This window comes from Cibotium barometz, chromosome 30, assembly GCF_041138505.1.
Source record: "Cibotium barometz isolate CiBa-2024 chromosome 30, ASM4113850v1, whole genome shotgun sequence".
In the NCBI taxonomy this organism is placed as follows: domain Eukaryota; kingdom Viridiplantae; phylum Streptophyta; class Polypodiopsida; order Cyatheales; family Cibotiaceae; genus Cibotium; species Cibotium barometz.
In genome coordinates this window covers 45307857-45326022 of record NC_141075.1, presented here as the reverse complement: position 1 = coordinate 45326022, position 18166 = coordinate 45307857, and the positions used below count along the sequence as shown (strand labels likewise).

General features: G+C 41.9%; 1 protein-coding gene across 1 annotated transcript; it reads left to right on the top strand.

Annotated features, from left to right (window-relative positions):
- The first annotated feature begins 1243 nt into the window (after positions 1-1243).
- LOC147621546 (beta-phenylalanine coenzyme A ligase-like) lies at positions 1244-12624 on the top strand. The gene is made up of 6 exons (XM_086824314.1): positions 1244-2297; positions 2841-3030; positions 3141-3286; positions 11668-11735; positions 11837-11939; positions 12026-12624. Exons 1-6 carry the CDS (start codon positions 1269-1271, stop codon positions 12137-12139), a joined length of 1650 nt encoding a protein of 549 aa, XP_086680440.1. The 5' UTR covers positions 1244-1268; the 3' UTR covers positions 12140-12624.
- The last annotated feature ends 5542 nt before the right edge of the window (positions 12625-18166 follow it).

The window sequence follows — 18166 nt, the reverse complement described above, 5'->3', positions numbered from 1 at the left end:
TGAGGATGGGTAGGAGAGATCTCCCCCTTTTATTCAGACTTTCTCCCTTTTTCCCACATTTGGAGGAGTGTGTAAAAAGCACCTAAAATACAATAACTCTAAAGGGACTTCTCTTGCACTATTAAAGTCTTTCTTACCACAATCAATGGGAAATTTTACTTTTGTTTAATGTGCTTGAACAAATAATCACTTTGCAAGATAATAGAGCCATGCGAGGAGGCATTTGTTGAAAAGAGCCTCCCACAAAGGTGAGATAAATGATGTCTTGTGGGATCATTTATGTAAAATAACGAGTGTTTATGACATTGCTATTATAAATGGCCATTGATAATTTACAAGGTGAGAGAATTTACCATGTTGGTTTAGTAGATGAGCTTTTATTATTATTTTTAAATGAAAAAGCTTTAGAGGATATGTGGGAAGCCATGCTAAAACTATTGGGTGAAAAAGAAAATTCCTAGAGTTGAATCTGAATTATCACTAAAATGCCAAAAAGACACATGTGGCCTAATGTATGAAGGGGGTGAGTGACATGGCTAGAAGTGTGTTGGATGGAGTGGAGTGCATGACATTGGAACTTGCAACATCTCTATATTATAAAAAAGAAGAGTTTCACGAAGCTGCTATGCGGCAAGAATTTGGAGATTCACGTGAACAATTTGGAAGTTCGAGGAGGGGTAGAATCAAGCTGGGAATTGTATATGTGCGAAGTACGGGTCAATACACTAGTAGAGCTAATTAAACCAAGTCAAGCTGCCATCCAAAAGCAACAGAAAGTTGGACATGGTCAAGGCTTCTTTGGTTGATGGTGTTCAAACTATGTGGTATTGGACTGTATGGTGCCCGAGCACGAATTCACATGCTTTATTTTTTAAGGCTCAAATTGGGAAAAAGTTGGTTGAAATCTTTGCTTACCTTGAAAATACGGACCCTTATGATACCGAGTGATGTGTAGGTGTTTGAAGAAGATCTCTCCTGATTTTGACGGTGGGGCTGGGGACATTGTTCAAAGGTTAGAAAATTGAAGTTTTAATTTGTTTGAACCTTGAAAATTTGGACACTTTGAAAATACTTTTAATTTGGACACTTTGAAAATACTTTTAATTTGTTTGAACCTTGAAAATTTGGACACTTTGAAAATTTGTAAAAAGGGTATGCGGGACCCTCAACTTTAAAAAAAAAAGGGAAAAAAAAAGAAAAGGAAATTTGGACACTTTAATTAATCAAAGTAGCACACCTTCGATCACTCACGGTCCGTAGCAGCAACCATGCCTCCCGCCATCGATCCGGAGAGTGGGTTTTGCGCAGGCAATGGCATTTTCTACAGCAAACGCGAGCCCGTAGAGCTCCCCAAGGACCCTTTCCTGACCTTGCCCAGCTTCATTTTCCATCGCCCTGGCTTTGACGCCTCCGCCATCGCCTTCATCGACGCCAAGACAGGCCAAACTCTCCGCTATGGCGAGCTCAGAACACAGGTGCGGGCCGTGGCCGCAGGCCTGTTTCGCTTCGGCGTCAAGCCGGGCGATGTCGTGCTCGTCCTGTCCCCAAACTCCATCGCCTTTGGAGTCATCTTGCTTGGTATCATGGCCGTGGGGGCCATCGTCACCACCACAAACCCCCTAAATCGCCCTGCGGAAATCGCCAAACAGGCCACTGACTCTGGCGCCAAGTTTATTGCCTCCTTGCCCTCGCTTCTCGACAAGCTTCCGAACGCTAAACTGCCTTTAATCCTGCTGCAGGATCCGGAAAACAAAGAAGTAACCCTAGATATAGTGAAATTAGGGTTTTCACGTAGTACTACTTTATCAGAGCTTCTGCGTTCAAACACTGAGAATTTCTCGTCCTACCGAGGCCGGCAAGACATAGCCGCTCTGCTCTACTCATCCGGCACCACAGGGACCAGCAAGGGGGTCATCATAACTCACAGAAACTTTATAGCTCAGGTTCAGTTGATTTTCTACGGAAACTATGGATTACCATGGAGTTCACGTATCTACATGTGCCTCGTACCCATGTTCCATGTGTACGGCATGGCTTTCTGTGGGCTTCTTGCCAGGGGATCAACTGTTGTTTTGCAGCAAAGATTCGACCTAGTAGAAACCTTAGAGGCCATACAAAAGTATAGGGTCACACATATGCCAGTGGTGCCCCCAGTACTCATAGCATTGGCAAAATTGCCCGTAGTGGAGAAATTTGATATGTCATCTCTGCTCGAGGTAGGCTCTGGAGCAGCTCCCCTCAGCAAAGAGGTGATGGATGCCTTCCATGATCGATTTCCCAAGGTTAGCATCCCACAGGTAACAACGTATCCTTATGAGCCCAAAAATTCAAGTCTGTCTACAATTATAAATGTTCTGTTTCGAAGCGATGGGAGGCTGACTGCCACAAGGTCGTTCTTTAGGTAAAGAAATGGGCATTCAATGCATTGTAGAAGAGGTGGGGAGTGGAAATGGAAGGATGAATGTAAAATTGAAGGGAAATGTAGATGCTTCATTTGTATAATTTCCTCACTATCTCGTCCAAATTATGATCCCCTCACATGTTCATCCCTTATTTCTATTTTATTTAACAATGTACTTTCCATCTATTCTATTAAATGTGAAGACCTGTTTTTTCCTAGCTGTTCCTGCTGCATAGACATCAATCTTTTTTGCTCGTGTTCCCTGCAACTAACTATATGATGTGAAAGTTGAATGTCCATATTCTAGCTTTGTGCTATTGTAATGTACCGTTTCTTTTGGAAATAGGACGTAAGCACCATTAAAATGGATATTATCTGGATTCATAAGTGAAAGTATGTGGAAACTCACTAATTTGGTGTCCCTAACTTTGAAAATCAGGGTTATGGTATGACAGAGACAGCGGCAGTGGGAGCACTTACACTGACTGAAGAGGAATCCAAGCACCATGGTTCAGCTGGTTTGATTGCTGCCAACACTGAGATAAAGATCGTTGATGCAGATTCTGGAAAGCCTTTGCCTCCAAATCAGAAAGGGGAGATATGGATGCGTGGGCCCACAATAATGAAAGGTTTCAACTTAAATGATGCATGGCTTTTTTTAATGAAAAGATTTATAAATATTTCAGCTTTGATTGAAGAAGGAATTGTTCATGCCTTCTTCAATGGCCATAAAATGCAGGATATTTTGGTAGGCCTGGGGAAACTGCCGCAACCATTGATAAGGAGGGTTGGTTGCACTCTGGAGATTTGGGTTATATTGATGCGGAAGGGTATCTATTTGTTGTAGATCGCTTGAAGGAACTCATAAAATACAAAGGTTTGCAGGTACTATTTTGATGTATCAGTGTGACTGTTGATTTTCAGGTTTAAGGCTGTCATGCAATTTTTGCGTATGTTGATGTTTAGAAGTGCAGGATATGAAAGAGTTTGGAAGCATCAGATGGTCTATGATTGTCACTTGCACCAGTGGTTCCCATCTGATGTATCTGGCTAGAGTTAGCTAGATAGAGATGAACAAGCTCTCGTGTGAGCCCTAGAAAGGGAGGAAGACATTGAATCAAGCATGTGTAGTTACGCATGGCATGGGCGATGAGCCAAGATATAAGCATCATACACCGACCATAGGAGCAGGGGCTGGAGCCAAGAAGCAGAGCAAACAATCTATTTTAGCCATGCAAAGTGAACTCGTTACCCCAGATTGAAGAATGCTGAAGGAGCAGACCAGCAGTAGCAGATGATCAGGGATCTAGAAGACCAACCCTCTGTTTTGTCGACTGAGGTGGACTGCTCTGTCAGGTAGTGGGGTTTTACCAGGAGGTTATAAATGGGATTGAGTGCTTTTGCCGGTACCAATTCTTTCCACTTGAGTTTGCAGAGCAGACCTTAGCATTCTAGACTTTGTGCAGCAGCACATAGTCTTGCCTTTCTGGTATTTGCTCCACCCTCTAGTTCGATGACACCAACAGATGACCCTGTCTCCAGACCAGCCTGAGTGCACTGTGAGAAGCAACCAGCAGTTTGTAAACTGCCCTTGCTTTGCTCCTATCAGTATAGCAAGTAGTCTTGTGGGGGGGATGGCGGTGTGTGCAGGTGTGTCATGTCATTAGGAACCCTTTACACTTTGTACGCTTGCTGTTTATTCTTGTCTTTTAAGTGATTTGCGTTCAATATGTCATGATCATGTTGCTAGACTAGTCATACCTGGCTTAGTATTCAACCTTGAATTTAGTATCTTGGTTGGAGGTGTGATTGTTTTCAGCCTTCAGGGGGCTGGTAGGTCTCTCTTCAGCAGCAGAATCACTTAGAGCAGTTCGAATTGCAAGTGTTTTGATCTGCAGGAGACCAGTTTTACTTTGTGGCTTATGGAAGTATGGAAACCTCAAACCAAGGTGAAACAGAACCTTTGATGGTTTCATAAGCATCCAACCATGAAAGGGTTGTGGCCAAGTCAAACGAATGTTATTTAGAGAAACCTTTGGGCTGAGGTTTCTCTGTATCATGCATCGATGACACCAATTTCTTTTCCTTGCTGTTCAACATGCGGCCCATACTACATTTTCTAGGATTCTTTGAGCTTTCTCTGTTCCCAACAACATATGCGTAATGTTTGCTGGGTTCGATATGTTGTCTTTCTATGGGGAGCAGGCTTTGTGGTGGCTCTTTTCTCCTATTTCCATACTTCCTGCAACTTTCTCTGTTGAGCTTGCATGAATTCATCCTTGCTGTATAGCTGGTTATCTTTCAAGTGTTCCCTTTTCCCACTTAGCAATACAGCGTGAGCTCTTAGTCTCAATAAAAAGGATTGGCTCGCGCTTCCAATCAGGTGGAGGCAGTGTTACAACCCTGAGATCCTAACTTACATCTTTAATATTAAGTATATGGGTAGATTTAGAGGCATATTTGGACTAGAAGTGCCCGAAACAGGATTCTCTTTCCTAGCAAGTGTATGGGTAGATTTAGAAGCATATTTGGACTTGAATAGGGTACTTGTAATTCCCATTTTTCCCTCCTTACATCTTTCCCCACATGCCATGCATCAATGAATAGGCTACCTGTAATTCCCATTTTCCTCCATAGGGTGTTGCCATCTTCCCTAGGCGTGGGGCCTTTTGTGAGGCCAACCACCTACACATTATGAATATACTGAATACTTAGCTATCTTTCTCTCTCTTTTGCATGCGTTTTGCATCAACCATGTTCCAAGATGGTGTTTAGGGTTGAAAGAAGACTCCAGAGCTTCCGCATGTGACATAATGTTGCATGCACAGAAACCTTCCTGTATTGATCCATAGCCCTAAGCTTGATTAAGAACAAGATGCTGATTTAAACACATGATTAAGACAGAGGAAAGAGAAGAAGAGAGAGATGGGTGTCAAAGTTTTCTTGTATTTTAATATGGTACAAAAAGGTGGCTGAGTATATGTACATGGCTGAGGCCCTTGGTCAGCCCCAAAGGGGTGACCTTTGGCCCAACAGGACTCCTACCAATGAATGAGAATGATGGAATGATCAAACTGCTGAATGATTATATGCAATGATGTCTTGATGTCTTTATATATGCTGAGGTTGCTGGTCGGCCAGCTTTGGACATGAATATTCATGAGATGATTCTAATAAATGCTGCACTTCATCAATGCTTTGCCTGTATCTTGTTGCCCTTCACAATGATACTAGCCGCCTGCTGCCTATGTTCCCAGATGGCTGCCAACTACAGCTTGCATGCTCCTTATGGCTGCCGATAGGGTTCCTAAACCCTCCATGATGCTGGTGATGATGCTAATGATGCTGCTAATGTGTTGATGATGATGATGATGCTATGACTGATAGATGCTGTCCTAACTGCTAGATTAGTCAGGGATTAAGATGTTCATGCTAAAGATTTAGCCACGGCACGGGCGTGCACGTGACATCTTTCTCATGGTCTATCCTAAAGTATGCCAACAATGGTATGTAGATCAGAGGTAGAAGGAAGAAGTGATATAGTACCACAAAAGCAGAGAAAGTCTCACGCAATTCGGTGAGGAGCCGATTGACAAGTCCTTGTCGGTAGTTTTGTTCCCCAAAGAGACCAACTGCTGCTGAATGGTTATGAACTCTGTAACAGAATCCATGATGTTAGCAATATTGACGATATTCACGCTGGAGAGCTCATTCTCCAAGTCTACCTTCTGAGCAGAATTCTCACGGTGATACCTCCTCTGGATGGTATCCCACAATTCTTGTGCAGTTTGCTCATCATTGTCATCAAATTGACGAGCAATAGAGGGGATTATGTTGAAGAAGATAAAGGCATGAGCCCTTGCATCTTTGTCAGCCCAGCCATCAATCTCAGCCTCAGGAGAAGTAGCATCGGGAGAGGCAATATTACGAGAAACAATACCCCATAGCTAATGATACCGAAAGAGAGTCTTCATTTGTAGTGCCCAATCAAGATAATTGGTTCCATCTAAGGTGGATTCCTTGGGAAGTTGAGGAATGGATGAAGAGATGACAGTCGATGTAGAAGTTATGAGTATAACATGCACGTTCCTAAAAGGTGAATTTGGGCATGTTCTTGGATTCATCCAGGTATATATATTATATATATATATATATTATCCTCTTTTTGAATTTACAGCGGAAGGGTTGTAAGTGGGTACCCAGGGTGGCCCACTCCTCCCTAGATGCTAGGTGAGGTGAAAGAAAGATGTAGAACTGCACTCCTACCAGAGATCAAGGCACACAAGTGAATACAGGAGCCGACCTGATGTGCGATGAAGTAAGGGAGGGAGAGGCTAATGGAGCAAGTGCATGGTGCTACCACTAGTCCGGCTACGAACAGAATACAAAATTAGGAGAGGAGAGCAAGGGCTGGGAAAAAAAAACGCAGGTGCTGCTATAGAAGAAATGCAGCAGAAAAACGTTGATTTGTGTGATGAAGTAGATCTCCAAAACGAATCCACCAAGGGAACAAAGGAGAAAACACACAGGCTGAAAACTCTTCTTGCTGATCTTTGGAAGCACAAGATCTCCGATATCATGTGAGAATATGTGAATATGAAGCAGAAGCAAAAAGAGATCACACGAGAGAGTAGACAACCAAGAGAGATCCAACACTTGAGCCAAGAACTGAAAAGTATTGAATGAATTATGATGGCACAATGGCCATGCTTATATACATCTCATGTAGAGCAGTTGGCTAGTAGCACTGGAGGACAAATGTCCATGACTGATTAAAATGCCTAAAATAGCCTAAGAAATATGGGAAAGATCCCTAAAAATATCAGATAAATATCTAGATAAAAAAGGGGCATAAAATGGAGTAAAAGAGAGCTGGAGATGACATGTCCAACAACGGAAGATGGCAACACCCTATGGAGGAAAATTGGAATCACAAGTACCCCATTCGTAGATGGGGAAAGATGTAAGGAGGGAACAACCCCTCATAGTGAGATTCCCTTACCAAACATCACGAGGCAAGTTTCTTAAAAAGAGGACAGCTCTAAGATTTATCTAGGAGACGATCTCACACCCTTGGAGGTGGAGCCTCCAAAGACAGGGATGGGCCCAGGTGATGAAATCATGAAGGCTAGGAAAGCAAGTAAGTGGGTAGTCTATTGGAATGGTAGGGTCATCATTGTGGATAAGTGCCCCACATGACAGCATGGGGTCTATGAGACCATAGATACATTGAGGATGGTAGTATGGACATGCAATGAGACTAAGGACCTTCAAGGACAGACATGCACCATTGGAGGGGTGCGTGGTTGAGGAGGAGTGCCATGCTTGTTTTGGCCTCACAAAGACAGTTGCTCACAGTGGTCAGACGGGATGTGGGGGTGGGGATTGGGTGCTTGTGCTGGGGTTAGATGGGTTAGGAGGAGGAGGTTGATGCAGGGGAGACGAGGGTGGGGGTTGCTGTTGGTGGGTGGTTGTTGGAAGAGGAGGTTGATGCGGGGGAGACGAGGGTGGGGGTTGTGCCTCGCTTGAGAGTGATGCATATTGTATTATGCTACACTCCCAGCAAGGGGAAGTCCTCTTGTTGGGAGACTTTAATGCATGGACAATAGGGGAACATGTACAGACATATGACTTTCAGGGAGATGCCATTATGTTGTTAGAGATTGACTTGGTTGAGATGGGCCTCCATAGGGCCAACCAGGATATGCATAATGCAACATGTGGTAGATGCTTCTTGGAGATGGGGGCTATGGATGAGTTGGTTATATATAATGGGGTGTGCAGATGGTGGCAATCAGGCAACCTCACATGTTTCCCGCATAGCCCCCATCTCAACCAACATGTGGTAGATGTTGCTTGGAGACGGGGGCTGCATGAGTTGGTTATATATAACGGGGTGTGCAGATGGCGACAATCAGGCAACCTTACATGTTTCCCGAATAGTGGAATTTCTAGTACGGTGGATTACCTCATGGGGTCTCCTCCTCTCATACCACACATCCTAGACTTCACTGTCCCTCCTTCCCCCATTCTAGCTGACCACACATACCTTTCTTTCATGATCATGCCCCATCTTACCCCGCACACCTGCACCTCCTTCCACCAACTTCACCCACATCCATTTCCATCACAATCTTGACCACATCTATGAGGACCACCTCTCTTGCCACATTTCAGCCATGGACTTATCCCTTCCTATTTCCATCATTGCAACGGTTGGTATGATGAAGAGTGCAAAAATGACTAGGCTTTGCCTCTTACGTGAGAGGGAACATGGGCTGATTTTCAGCATGTGAGATGCAATGCATCTTCTGTAGACTCACTCACCGAAGAAGCACGCATTTCTCGCTAGACAAGAATAGGAGTTATACGAGCTCTTTTTGAGCAAGGATAACTGAGAGGCTTGCTGCATTCTTGAAGTAAAAAGAACCCCTACACCTATCACAAATCCTAGCCTCCAGGATAGTCGTGTGATGTGCCAGACCAGTCTATACCACAAATGTCACACATCCCTTGGTCTACATCATCTTACCTCTTCGATTCTCTCAATGTCACGAGCAAAAGATCACAAGGATCTACACGTGGAACACTATTCCCATGGGCACCACATACTGGCTTCCATTCTTGCAAATCTTTTTAAGTGAGCACTTTGTGAAGGCTTCCCCCCTTTTGGACCACCGACACCATTGTCCCCATCCACAAGGCATGAGATCCCATGGACCCATGGAACTACAGGACTATCATGATTGGCCACACAATAGAGGACATGATGAGCTCTATGGCAGAGACGATGGGAAACACCGTCAGGCCACGCAGGGTTCAGGAGAAACTTCTCCATGTTGGACCATATCTTTACTTTACTGGCTATCATGAGGTCATGGAAGAGATGTGTATAGTTGCTTTGTGGATTTTTGCAAAGCCTTTGACACCGTCCCCCGATCCCGTTCGATAGGACGCTTGTTTCGACTTCTCACATGAGATGATATGGGGTGTGATGGCACTATGAGGCTGTACTTGGCCGAGTACGTGCGCCCAGTGGACTCTCGAGAGATTCATGTAGCACTATTGGGGTTAAGCAGGGCTGCCCACTCTCACCTACACTCTTCTGTCTATACATTGATGAGATTGTAGTATTTGTAGAAAGTTTCGGAGGTAAGAGGCTCACCATGGGCCTAGACAGTGGTGCCCATATTGGTAGATGTTGACGACATTGTCTTGATCTTGGATTCAGCCAAGGGTTTGCTTAAACACTTGGATGCATTGGAGAGATTTTGCAGGGAGAGAGACCTTACAGTCAGTTTGGGCAAAACCAAGGTTATGGTCTTCAACACATCTTATGTGGTCATTTCATGATTATCTTTCTTATACAAAGAGGCCCCAATGTAAATTATGCAAAAGTACGCCTCTATGCAGTTATATAGCGAGAGGGAGCGGGTGAGACGAGCTGGACTGCCCTCCTCGTTGACACTGCTGCCACCATTACTGACGCATGCATTGTATTCATAGGTAGTTGAGTGGCTTCATGCACATGGCATATAGATGGACGGTCTCCCTCCATTTCAGTACAGCCCAGATTCCCCCTATCTCGACCTCTCATGACATGAGATCATCTGGATCATCTGGTTACATCTACTCAGGCTACACATACATCAGACATGGGTGTCACTGTCAGAGATTGGTAAGAAGTGTTAGTTTTACAGAGATTGCTTCTCAAGACTCTCTGAGGATGGATTCATGGAGATCCCCAGATACATACAAGTACACGTCACATGCTATGCGTATCGTAGTTGACCGGTTTAGGGTATCCTCCCACCGCCTCAGAGTAGAGACTACCAGAGGTGAGAATATTCCACAGGACGAGAGGGTATGTAGAGTATGCACCACAGGAGCAGCCCAGGATTGATGAGGTCCATTATATGTTTAGCTGTCTGTCTTACTATGAGATACGAGGGAGGTTTCCACTGCCTTTTCCGAGAGGGATTCGGGCTACTCGCACGGGTGATACAATATGAGGATTGGATTAGAGATGCTTGGGCATGTACTTGATGGAGCTCAGATGACACAAAGATGTACTGCTGAGGCAGCATGCTGACAGACAGGCCCAGCCTCGATAGGACACCTCGTGGAAAGCCATCACAGATTTCTTTGTCATACATGCATCCGCCCTTCACAGAGGCCTGACCTTCTTTCTGCCCTGAGATTGGTACTGGCTGAGGAGGGATCATAGGATAATCTTCTGCTATCTGGATGTATATACACATTGGTGTTTTCTTTCATTTCCTTTTCAATGCCTCGATGGCTCAGTATATCCATGGTACCATTGTATTACTTATGGTCTCCAAGACCACCCGTGGGGTCTTCTATAGACATGAATGTAACTCTCTCTCTCTCTCTCTCTCTTCATTGGGTAGCCCCTGTTACTTTTAGTATGGATGTAACAGGTTAGCCCTGCTAAATGAAATTTATCCTGGAGTGTTTGTTGTATAGGTGTGCAAGTGCACCAGCTCCATTTGCAGCGCTTGTAGATGCCTTTCTTTTCATTCCCTATTTTTCTTGCCTGGAGGTGTACCTTTTTCTTGTGCTTATTACAGATTGGTGCTGGTCTGGTATGGCTGATGGCTGCAACTTAAGTTCTGTGCTTCAACCTTTTTTACCACCTTTTTGTTAGGGTGATCACGTTTACTGTCAGCTGATGCCTTGTTATGACAGATTTTTCCCCTGTATATGTAGTTGCTCTGATAAACTAAAAAATAGTATTTCGTTAGCGAAGTGTGGGGGCTCTTTCTTTGCGGGCTGCTGGAAGCTGTACAATGAGTGTGCATCATCTTGTGCTGCTTGTGGCCGGGGTGTCTTAGCCATTTTGTTTTTTCTTTTTGGAGAAAGAAATATTTGTAAGGCCAAGGTCCAAAATGGCCTGTGAGATCAAAATAAGTAGAGTGTGTATACAGTCTGTAATAGAAGATACCTGAAAGCATCCCATAAATGCTATTGCAACAATGAATTAATATATTTAATCACTTCTGAGTTAGCAAGAGCCAAATATCTTCTAGTGGGTTCTGGATGTATGCTCCTTGCCAAGGCTGCAAGCTTGTTCCATGCCAGAGGAACAGGATTACAAAGCCAGCAAAGGATCCCATATTTTGAGGGTCTAGAGGGTGAACTCTCCATGTGTCCACGTAACATACTTATTTAAGCCCTGCCCCACCCCACCCCACCCCACCCACAACAACAACACACACAGTTTTGTGACGTTGCCTTTTTCCCAGGTTGCCCCTGCAGAATTAGAGGCAGTGCTTCTGTCACATCCCAAAATCGTGGATGCCGCAGTGATCCCGTACGTTAAGTGGGCTCTCTTTAAAAGCTTCTTAGTGTTGATGTTGCTGATTCTCTCAAGAGATTTGAGTGTGTGACATTGACTTTGTGTCTTTCCTACAGATATCCGGATAAGGAAGCAGGCCAGATTCCCATGGCTTTTGTTGTGAAAGACCCTCAAAGTGCCCTTACAGAATTGGAAGTCATGGAGTTTGTTGCAGGACAGGTGAATCACTTTTGATGATGCAAAAGCTTAGTTTGCTATGCCAAAGTTGGGTTAGAATGAGCAGTTTTTACTTCAATGCTTTGCAGGTGGCTCCTTACAAAAAAGTCCGTAAAGTGGTAATTGTTAAGAGTATTCCAAAGTCGGCTTCAGGAAAGATTCTGCGGCGAGAGCTTGTTGTGGCTGCCACCTCTAAGTTATAAACAAATCTGAAGCAAGTTTTGATGGGAAGTTGTTTGTTGTACTATATTATATTAAGACATGGCATATATCTATACTATGCCATGCAATAAAAGAGAAGCCACATGAAGACAGGACAAGCACGTGAATTGAAATGTCTCCCCTTAGTCTAGACAATTTATCATCTTTTTTTTTTTTGTGTGCGTGTGTGGGGGTGTGGAGTGCGTGTGTGAGAGCATATCTTGATACATCACACACATCTTGATACAGAGTTCGGGCACTGATGATGTTAGTGGGGATGTCGTAGTATCTAGTCCATACTATGCATAATGGAGTTGATGCTTATATAGTCTTCTGGGTTGACTACCATGAGTATATAGCATAAAAGGTCTTTGAATATTCACATTGATGTCCAAAGGACCAACAACAAACTCCACATCCAACATTGCAATTGTGGAGTCTATCAAACTAGATATGTTTGTCACATTAACAAAGCTTTTTTGGAAAACATGAGGTAAGAGTAGCTAAGTGATCAATCATATTAGCCAAAAGGTGCAACATGTATAGAAACTTGAAATTTGCAACCATCTTATATAGCCTTTCATTCTCTTCTTTTATGCACAAGAGAAGAGGCTCCAAGACCTCACATATCTTTACTACAACTTTGTGTCTTTGAGCCATCTTAGCTTATAAATTTTCTCCATTCTAAGATGAGGACAATCTAACTCTTCTTGCAATTGTGCTAACCTTGCAGTCCTCTTAGTGCTTTTCTTGAACATGTTGGCAATCTCATTTAATGTGGAGTTAATAAACTTGGCATCTGTAGATCTTGTAAAGACATTAAACATGCATCCCATGTGCAACACAATGTAACAGTCATGAAAGGACTTATATTACGCATTAATGTTGCAAGCCCATTTGTAACACCTATCATAATACTTGCACCATCTGTTCCAAACTTTGAAGGATCGAGATTATAACCATCCAAAAAGGTAACAAGAGAAGAATCTAATTCCTTTGCAGTACGATCCTTGATTTCTAACAAACCCAAGAAAGATGTGCATGGTTTTGAGTCAAGCATGTAGCTTGTATATACAATCAAATGTTTAATAACTAAAATATCAATTGATTTGTCTACTAAAATGCCATAAAAAGGAGAAGACTTTACATTCTAAATAATAGAGCTACATATTGATTCACTTATATAAGAGGTAAGGAGTAGCCTTCTCATTCTAGTATAAATCTTTTAGTAATGATTGCACACTACACATTGATAGTAAATCAAGATGCACACCACACACTGATAGTAAATCAAGATGCACTAGAAACTTGCTAAAGGCAAGATCTTCTTTTGCAATGTAATAAGCACTTTTAAACAAGTTTAATACACCTAGATCAACATCTCCTTGTTGCTTTTGAATCACATCTTTTAGGTCTTTAGACCCATAACTAGCAGGATATGCTACCAACCTATGTTGGTTGGAAGTTGCACGCACTCTAATTGCACTCAATTGAATATTTATAGATCCACATGTTCCAAACTCGCTTCTACATTTTTTCATTTTCTGACAACAATACCAAATATATGCACTTGACATGCATCAAAGTCTGTCCACTCAAAGGATAAATTCCATGCATCATTCCACATAGCACAAGCATTCTATAACTAACTCTCTCTCTCTCTCTCTCTCTCTCTCTCTCACTCTCTCTCTCTCTCTCTCTCTCTCTCATGGGGTACGGTGTGCTATTGGTCAGATGCGCACATCCTCACACTAGCTAGAGGTTGAGACTAGCAGATTCAGAGGAGTACCAGTTGAGGCTAAGATTTGTCAGTTGTGCTAGATGGAGCCAGAGATAGAGTTACATTACATATGTCACTGTCCATTATATTATGAGATACGAGGCTGTTTTCACTGCTTGTTCAAAGAGGGTTGCGGACCACTTTCTAGAGTCATGAGATACTAGGATCAGAGATGCCTCGGATTATACTTGCTGGAGCTACGTAGACATAGAGAGGGTCTCTTGAGAGGGAGGGGATCAGAGAGGGAGAGACACCTACAGAGGCAGATTATAGACTTCTTTCGACCAGAGATTGAGCAGTCAAGCCAGCAAGCATTGCAGCTAGTCCCAGAGTATAGCCGCACCAGAGGTACACTGATTGATCGGGCTATAGAGCTAGGACGGTCCAGGCACCCCAAGATGAGAGGCCCATCTCGACACCGACAAAGACTACAACAGAGGATCAGGACCATACTAGCACGGCATGGGAGACGTCTAGTCAGATTACTCACCATGGAGGACATTGAGGATATCCGCCCATCGACCGATGAGAGACATCTTTGGATAGTGATGTATATGATGCTTACCTTTGTTACTGGAGTTTTCCTTCCCAGATGCTATCCATTAGAAGCTCCTAGTACCTTACTTTTCCTCATAGTTGTTGTTTCAAATTCAGTTAGTTGTTTAGTTGTTTTAGCTTTTCTTACACAGACGTTGTATTAGATCCACCAATTGTTGTAACCTTTTTGGTCTCATAGGTCATTTTGGCCTTTTGAGGACATTAATATATCATTTCATTTCATTTCTCTCTCTCTCTTTCACACATCAAAGCCCTACACCATAAGTTATAACATAACAGCAAAGAATAAAAATAGACAAAATAAGGCATGTAATAGCCTTCATGCAATAAGCTACAGCCTTCACGCAATGTCCTACAAACACACAATAGCTTTCATGTAACTAGATACATCAAGAATGTTGAAAATAGAAGATGTCATCATCAAAACCTCATAAAGAGGGACCGTGTTTGCTCATGGTGACACCATAGCCGTATACCAAAACATAACAAATAATAATAGTGAACAACACTAACAAACTAGAGCCCACAATAGCCTTCATGCAATGTCTCCTAAAAGCACACATTACAACGTTCACACAACTAGATACAACCATAAAAACAGAAGACATCATCAATGCCTCATAAATAGGGAGGTGAGCATAGCCCTACACCAAAAACTTGCAAAGAAAAATAACAATAATAGAATAAATCCCATAAAGCCTTCACAAAAGAAGCTACATCATTCATGCAATGTCATCCTACAACCACCTAGAAGCAATGAAAATTCATGATTCACAAACGATAAGCCAACCAACATCCATGAGCACACAGTCTCAAGGGTTGCACGTTCATGATTCACAAACGACTACTGGACAGGTCGTGGACCTTCTATGCTGGTCGACTGCTGTTTGCAAGTCATGGGTGTCCTGTTGGCTGCCCTACAGCAGGCCGACTGCTGTTGGGGGGCCATATAAAATGGCCCCCAGCCCCCTTGTCATTGTTGTACCAATTTCGGGATTCTTTTGTGTATATAGAGCAGAGTTACACGTCTCTATCTCTCTCTCTCTTGTGCTATGATTTTTTGCATTGCGTTTTGCTCGTGTTCCCAGATCTGGTCTACACGTTTGTCTTACACACCGTGGTCCATTATCCACAGTGTTTAGACTCCAATTTCTAAAAGACTCATGAGTGATGGGCGGGCGTATAGGCAACTTGGCATCAAACATATACAATGCACATCAATAGCAATCATCAATAGAGCATCTCAGAGTTTAGAAACGTTCATCTTGATTCTTGGCCCTTGGGGACTTGAGTCTTACTATCTTGGTCCATGGTCACCCATTTTATAGCAACATTACTCACCTAATCTCCATACGGTTTTATCCCGTTGGACAACCAGCTTAACCCTAAACCCTTAAAGATGTAATCAAACCTTAGAAAACCCTCTTTTAAAAATATTATGCCATGTAAAACCTTTGTAGTTCAATTTGGTGTTATGAAAAACCTTGAACTTACCTATTCTTGTAGGAGATTCACTTTAGGTCTCATCAAATTATGTCGTTTCTAAAAAATTACAAATTTAATTTTACAAGTGAATTCCAAATATTTGCAGTTTCATTGTCACTATTTGCGGGTTTTCTGTTAACACTAAAGCAACGGACTTTATTAAATGGTTGATACAGAAAGGCAGTAATTAATGGCTATTGAAGGCCAAAATGATCCATGAGACCTGAATACATAAGTGAAGATCATGAAAGTCTTATGTCAAATCCAGTCCATAAAAGGGAGCACTAAATTGAACAGCTTGCAAGGACAATGTAGAGTTTGTCTTCTCTCTTAGTGCTTGCAATGAAAATTCTAACAAAGAAGATTATGAACAAATCGAAATGTTTTAAGCAATGAACTTTTTTAATGGTTGATAAAGAAGAAAGGCACGGATCTTGAGTTATTTTTTCATTGATTTGGATATATGAGACTCAGGGGACTTGATTTTGACTATGAATTTGGGGAGCTTAATAAGTTAATGAAGACTTTTGTGCCGTGTCAAGACGTTGGTGTTATGCACTAATTTTACTCAAGTGCATGACTAAATGGTTTAGACGGAGGGGAGAGGGGAAGAGAGCTTTATTAACATCTTTCAAGAGCCAAGTAGGCCATGAAACTCATGACGATAATCTATGAGTACAATGTGGGAGATAATTGTTTGTTTTCCTGTATATAAACGAAGTCCATAGTCATCTTTGCATAGGCTAGTAGTTGCAAGTGTAATCTTTCTTAGCATAAGTATAATTTTACATTTAAAGACCTACACTATGCTACATGTCAATCATACTTTGGTACACACAAATTCAAAATTCCTAGTAGTAAAAAATGGGAAGTGTTAAGCATTATTTCATTCTTAATGGTAAAAAATGGAAAGGGTTATGCATTATTTCATTTCTAAGGCCTTTGGCTTACATTTGCACATCTTGACTGACTTGAAATGAGATCAAGGAGTTAACTTATCTTCATTTATAACATTCATGCGAGTGTCATGCATTATACAATTTACAGATCAAGTGAACCAAATGAGATATTACAATACATGTGCCTGGGATGTATCACAAAGCATTTCACACATGTATGTGCCATGCATTGTGTGCTAATGCATATCAAAGACATGTACAAGGCATAACGTTTGTGGTTAACCGTAGAGCATCTCATTATCATGCATTACTTAGAGCTAGATTGAAAAGCTTTTAATCGTACGATTTGAGTGGCATGATGAAATGAATGCATCATAAAGTTGTGTACAAGTTATGCAAAAGAGTTTAGATGTATTAAACATTAAGGACATGTGGCGAATACATCATTATGATGCTTCAAAAAGTATACATACATACATACATACATACATACATACATATATATATATATATATATATATATATATATACATACATGTATTATGCAAAAGGATTTGGGCATTATGCCAAAATTAACATACATGAAAGTTTCATAAATTGCTCAACAATAATGAAATATATATATCAATGCATTAATCTTACATGGGATACAGGTATAAGCCTTGTCTATCATAAAGGGGGAGAGAATGTAGTACACTAAAAAAGGAAAAGACCTTTCCCTTAGGTGCATATCAGCTTAGCGTTGTCAATATAAAATAAAAAATCATAGTAGTCAATTGATTGCACATCCAGACAAGTACATATATGCTGGATTTTCATTATCTTCCCACATTATTTTTCTATCCTACGTACAAAACTTTGATATCTTTATTATGCTTCGTCTTGCAGAAAAACACAATTCTTGTTTTCTTTGCTTTGCATTGCACAACTAATATATTACTTTTTTTTTAAATGCATCACGAAGGATTACAAGCATTCACTTTATACTTTACATATGCACCACCTGTGCATGGATTCAAAGACTTCTCATGAGCTAAAATGGCGATTAATTCATTGCATCTTGCCCACTGCTAGAAGATAAAATTAACTAGCTATCATGTTATACACTAGGCTTTACAACAATCTCCTTGATGGATTGTATCCCCACGTTTCACGCATCTAAAGATTGGCAAATATATGGAACGGTGACACCCTCCCCTTTAAAGGCTGGACTCCCTAGTGGTCACACTAGGAAGCTTCACCTGAAATACTTCCCCTCCCAAAAAAAACTAGCCTTAGGCCCAAGATCCTCCCGTAGTTACCGTTTT

Bases quoted from the DNA above. Each gene is read 5' to 3' on its own strand.
- LOC147621546 (XM_086824314.1), top strand. From the start codon at position 1,269: ATGCCTCCCGCCATCGATCCGGAGAGTGGGTTTTGCGCAGGCAATGGC. The intron at 2,298-2,840 runs GTAACAACGTAT...TTTGAAAATCAG, and splicing joins CCAAGGTTAGCATCCCACAG to GGTTATGGTATGACAGAGAC. The intron at 3,287-11,667 runs GTACTATTTTGA...CCTTTTTCCCAG, and splicing joins TAAAATACAAAGGTTTGCAG to GTTGCCCCTGCAGAATTAGA.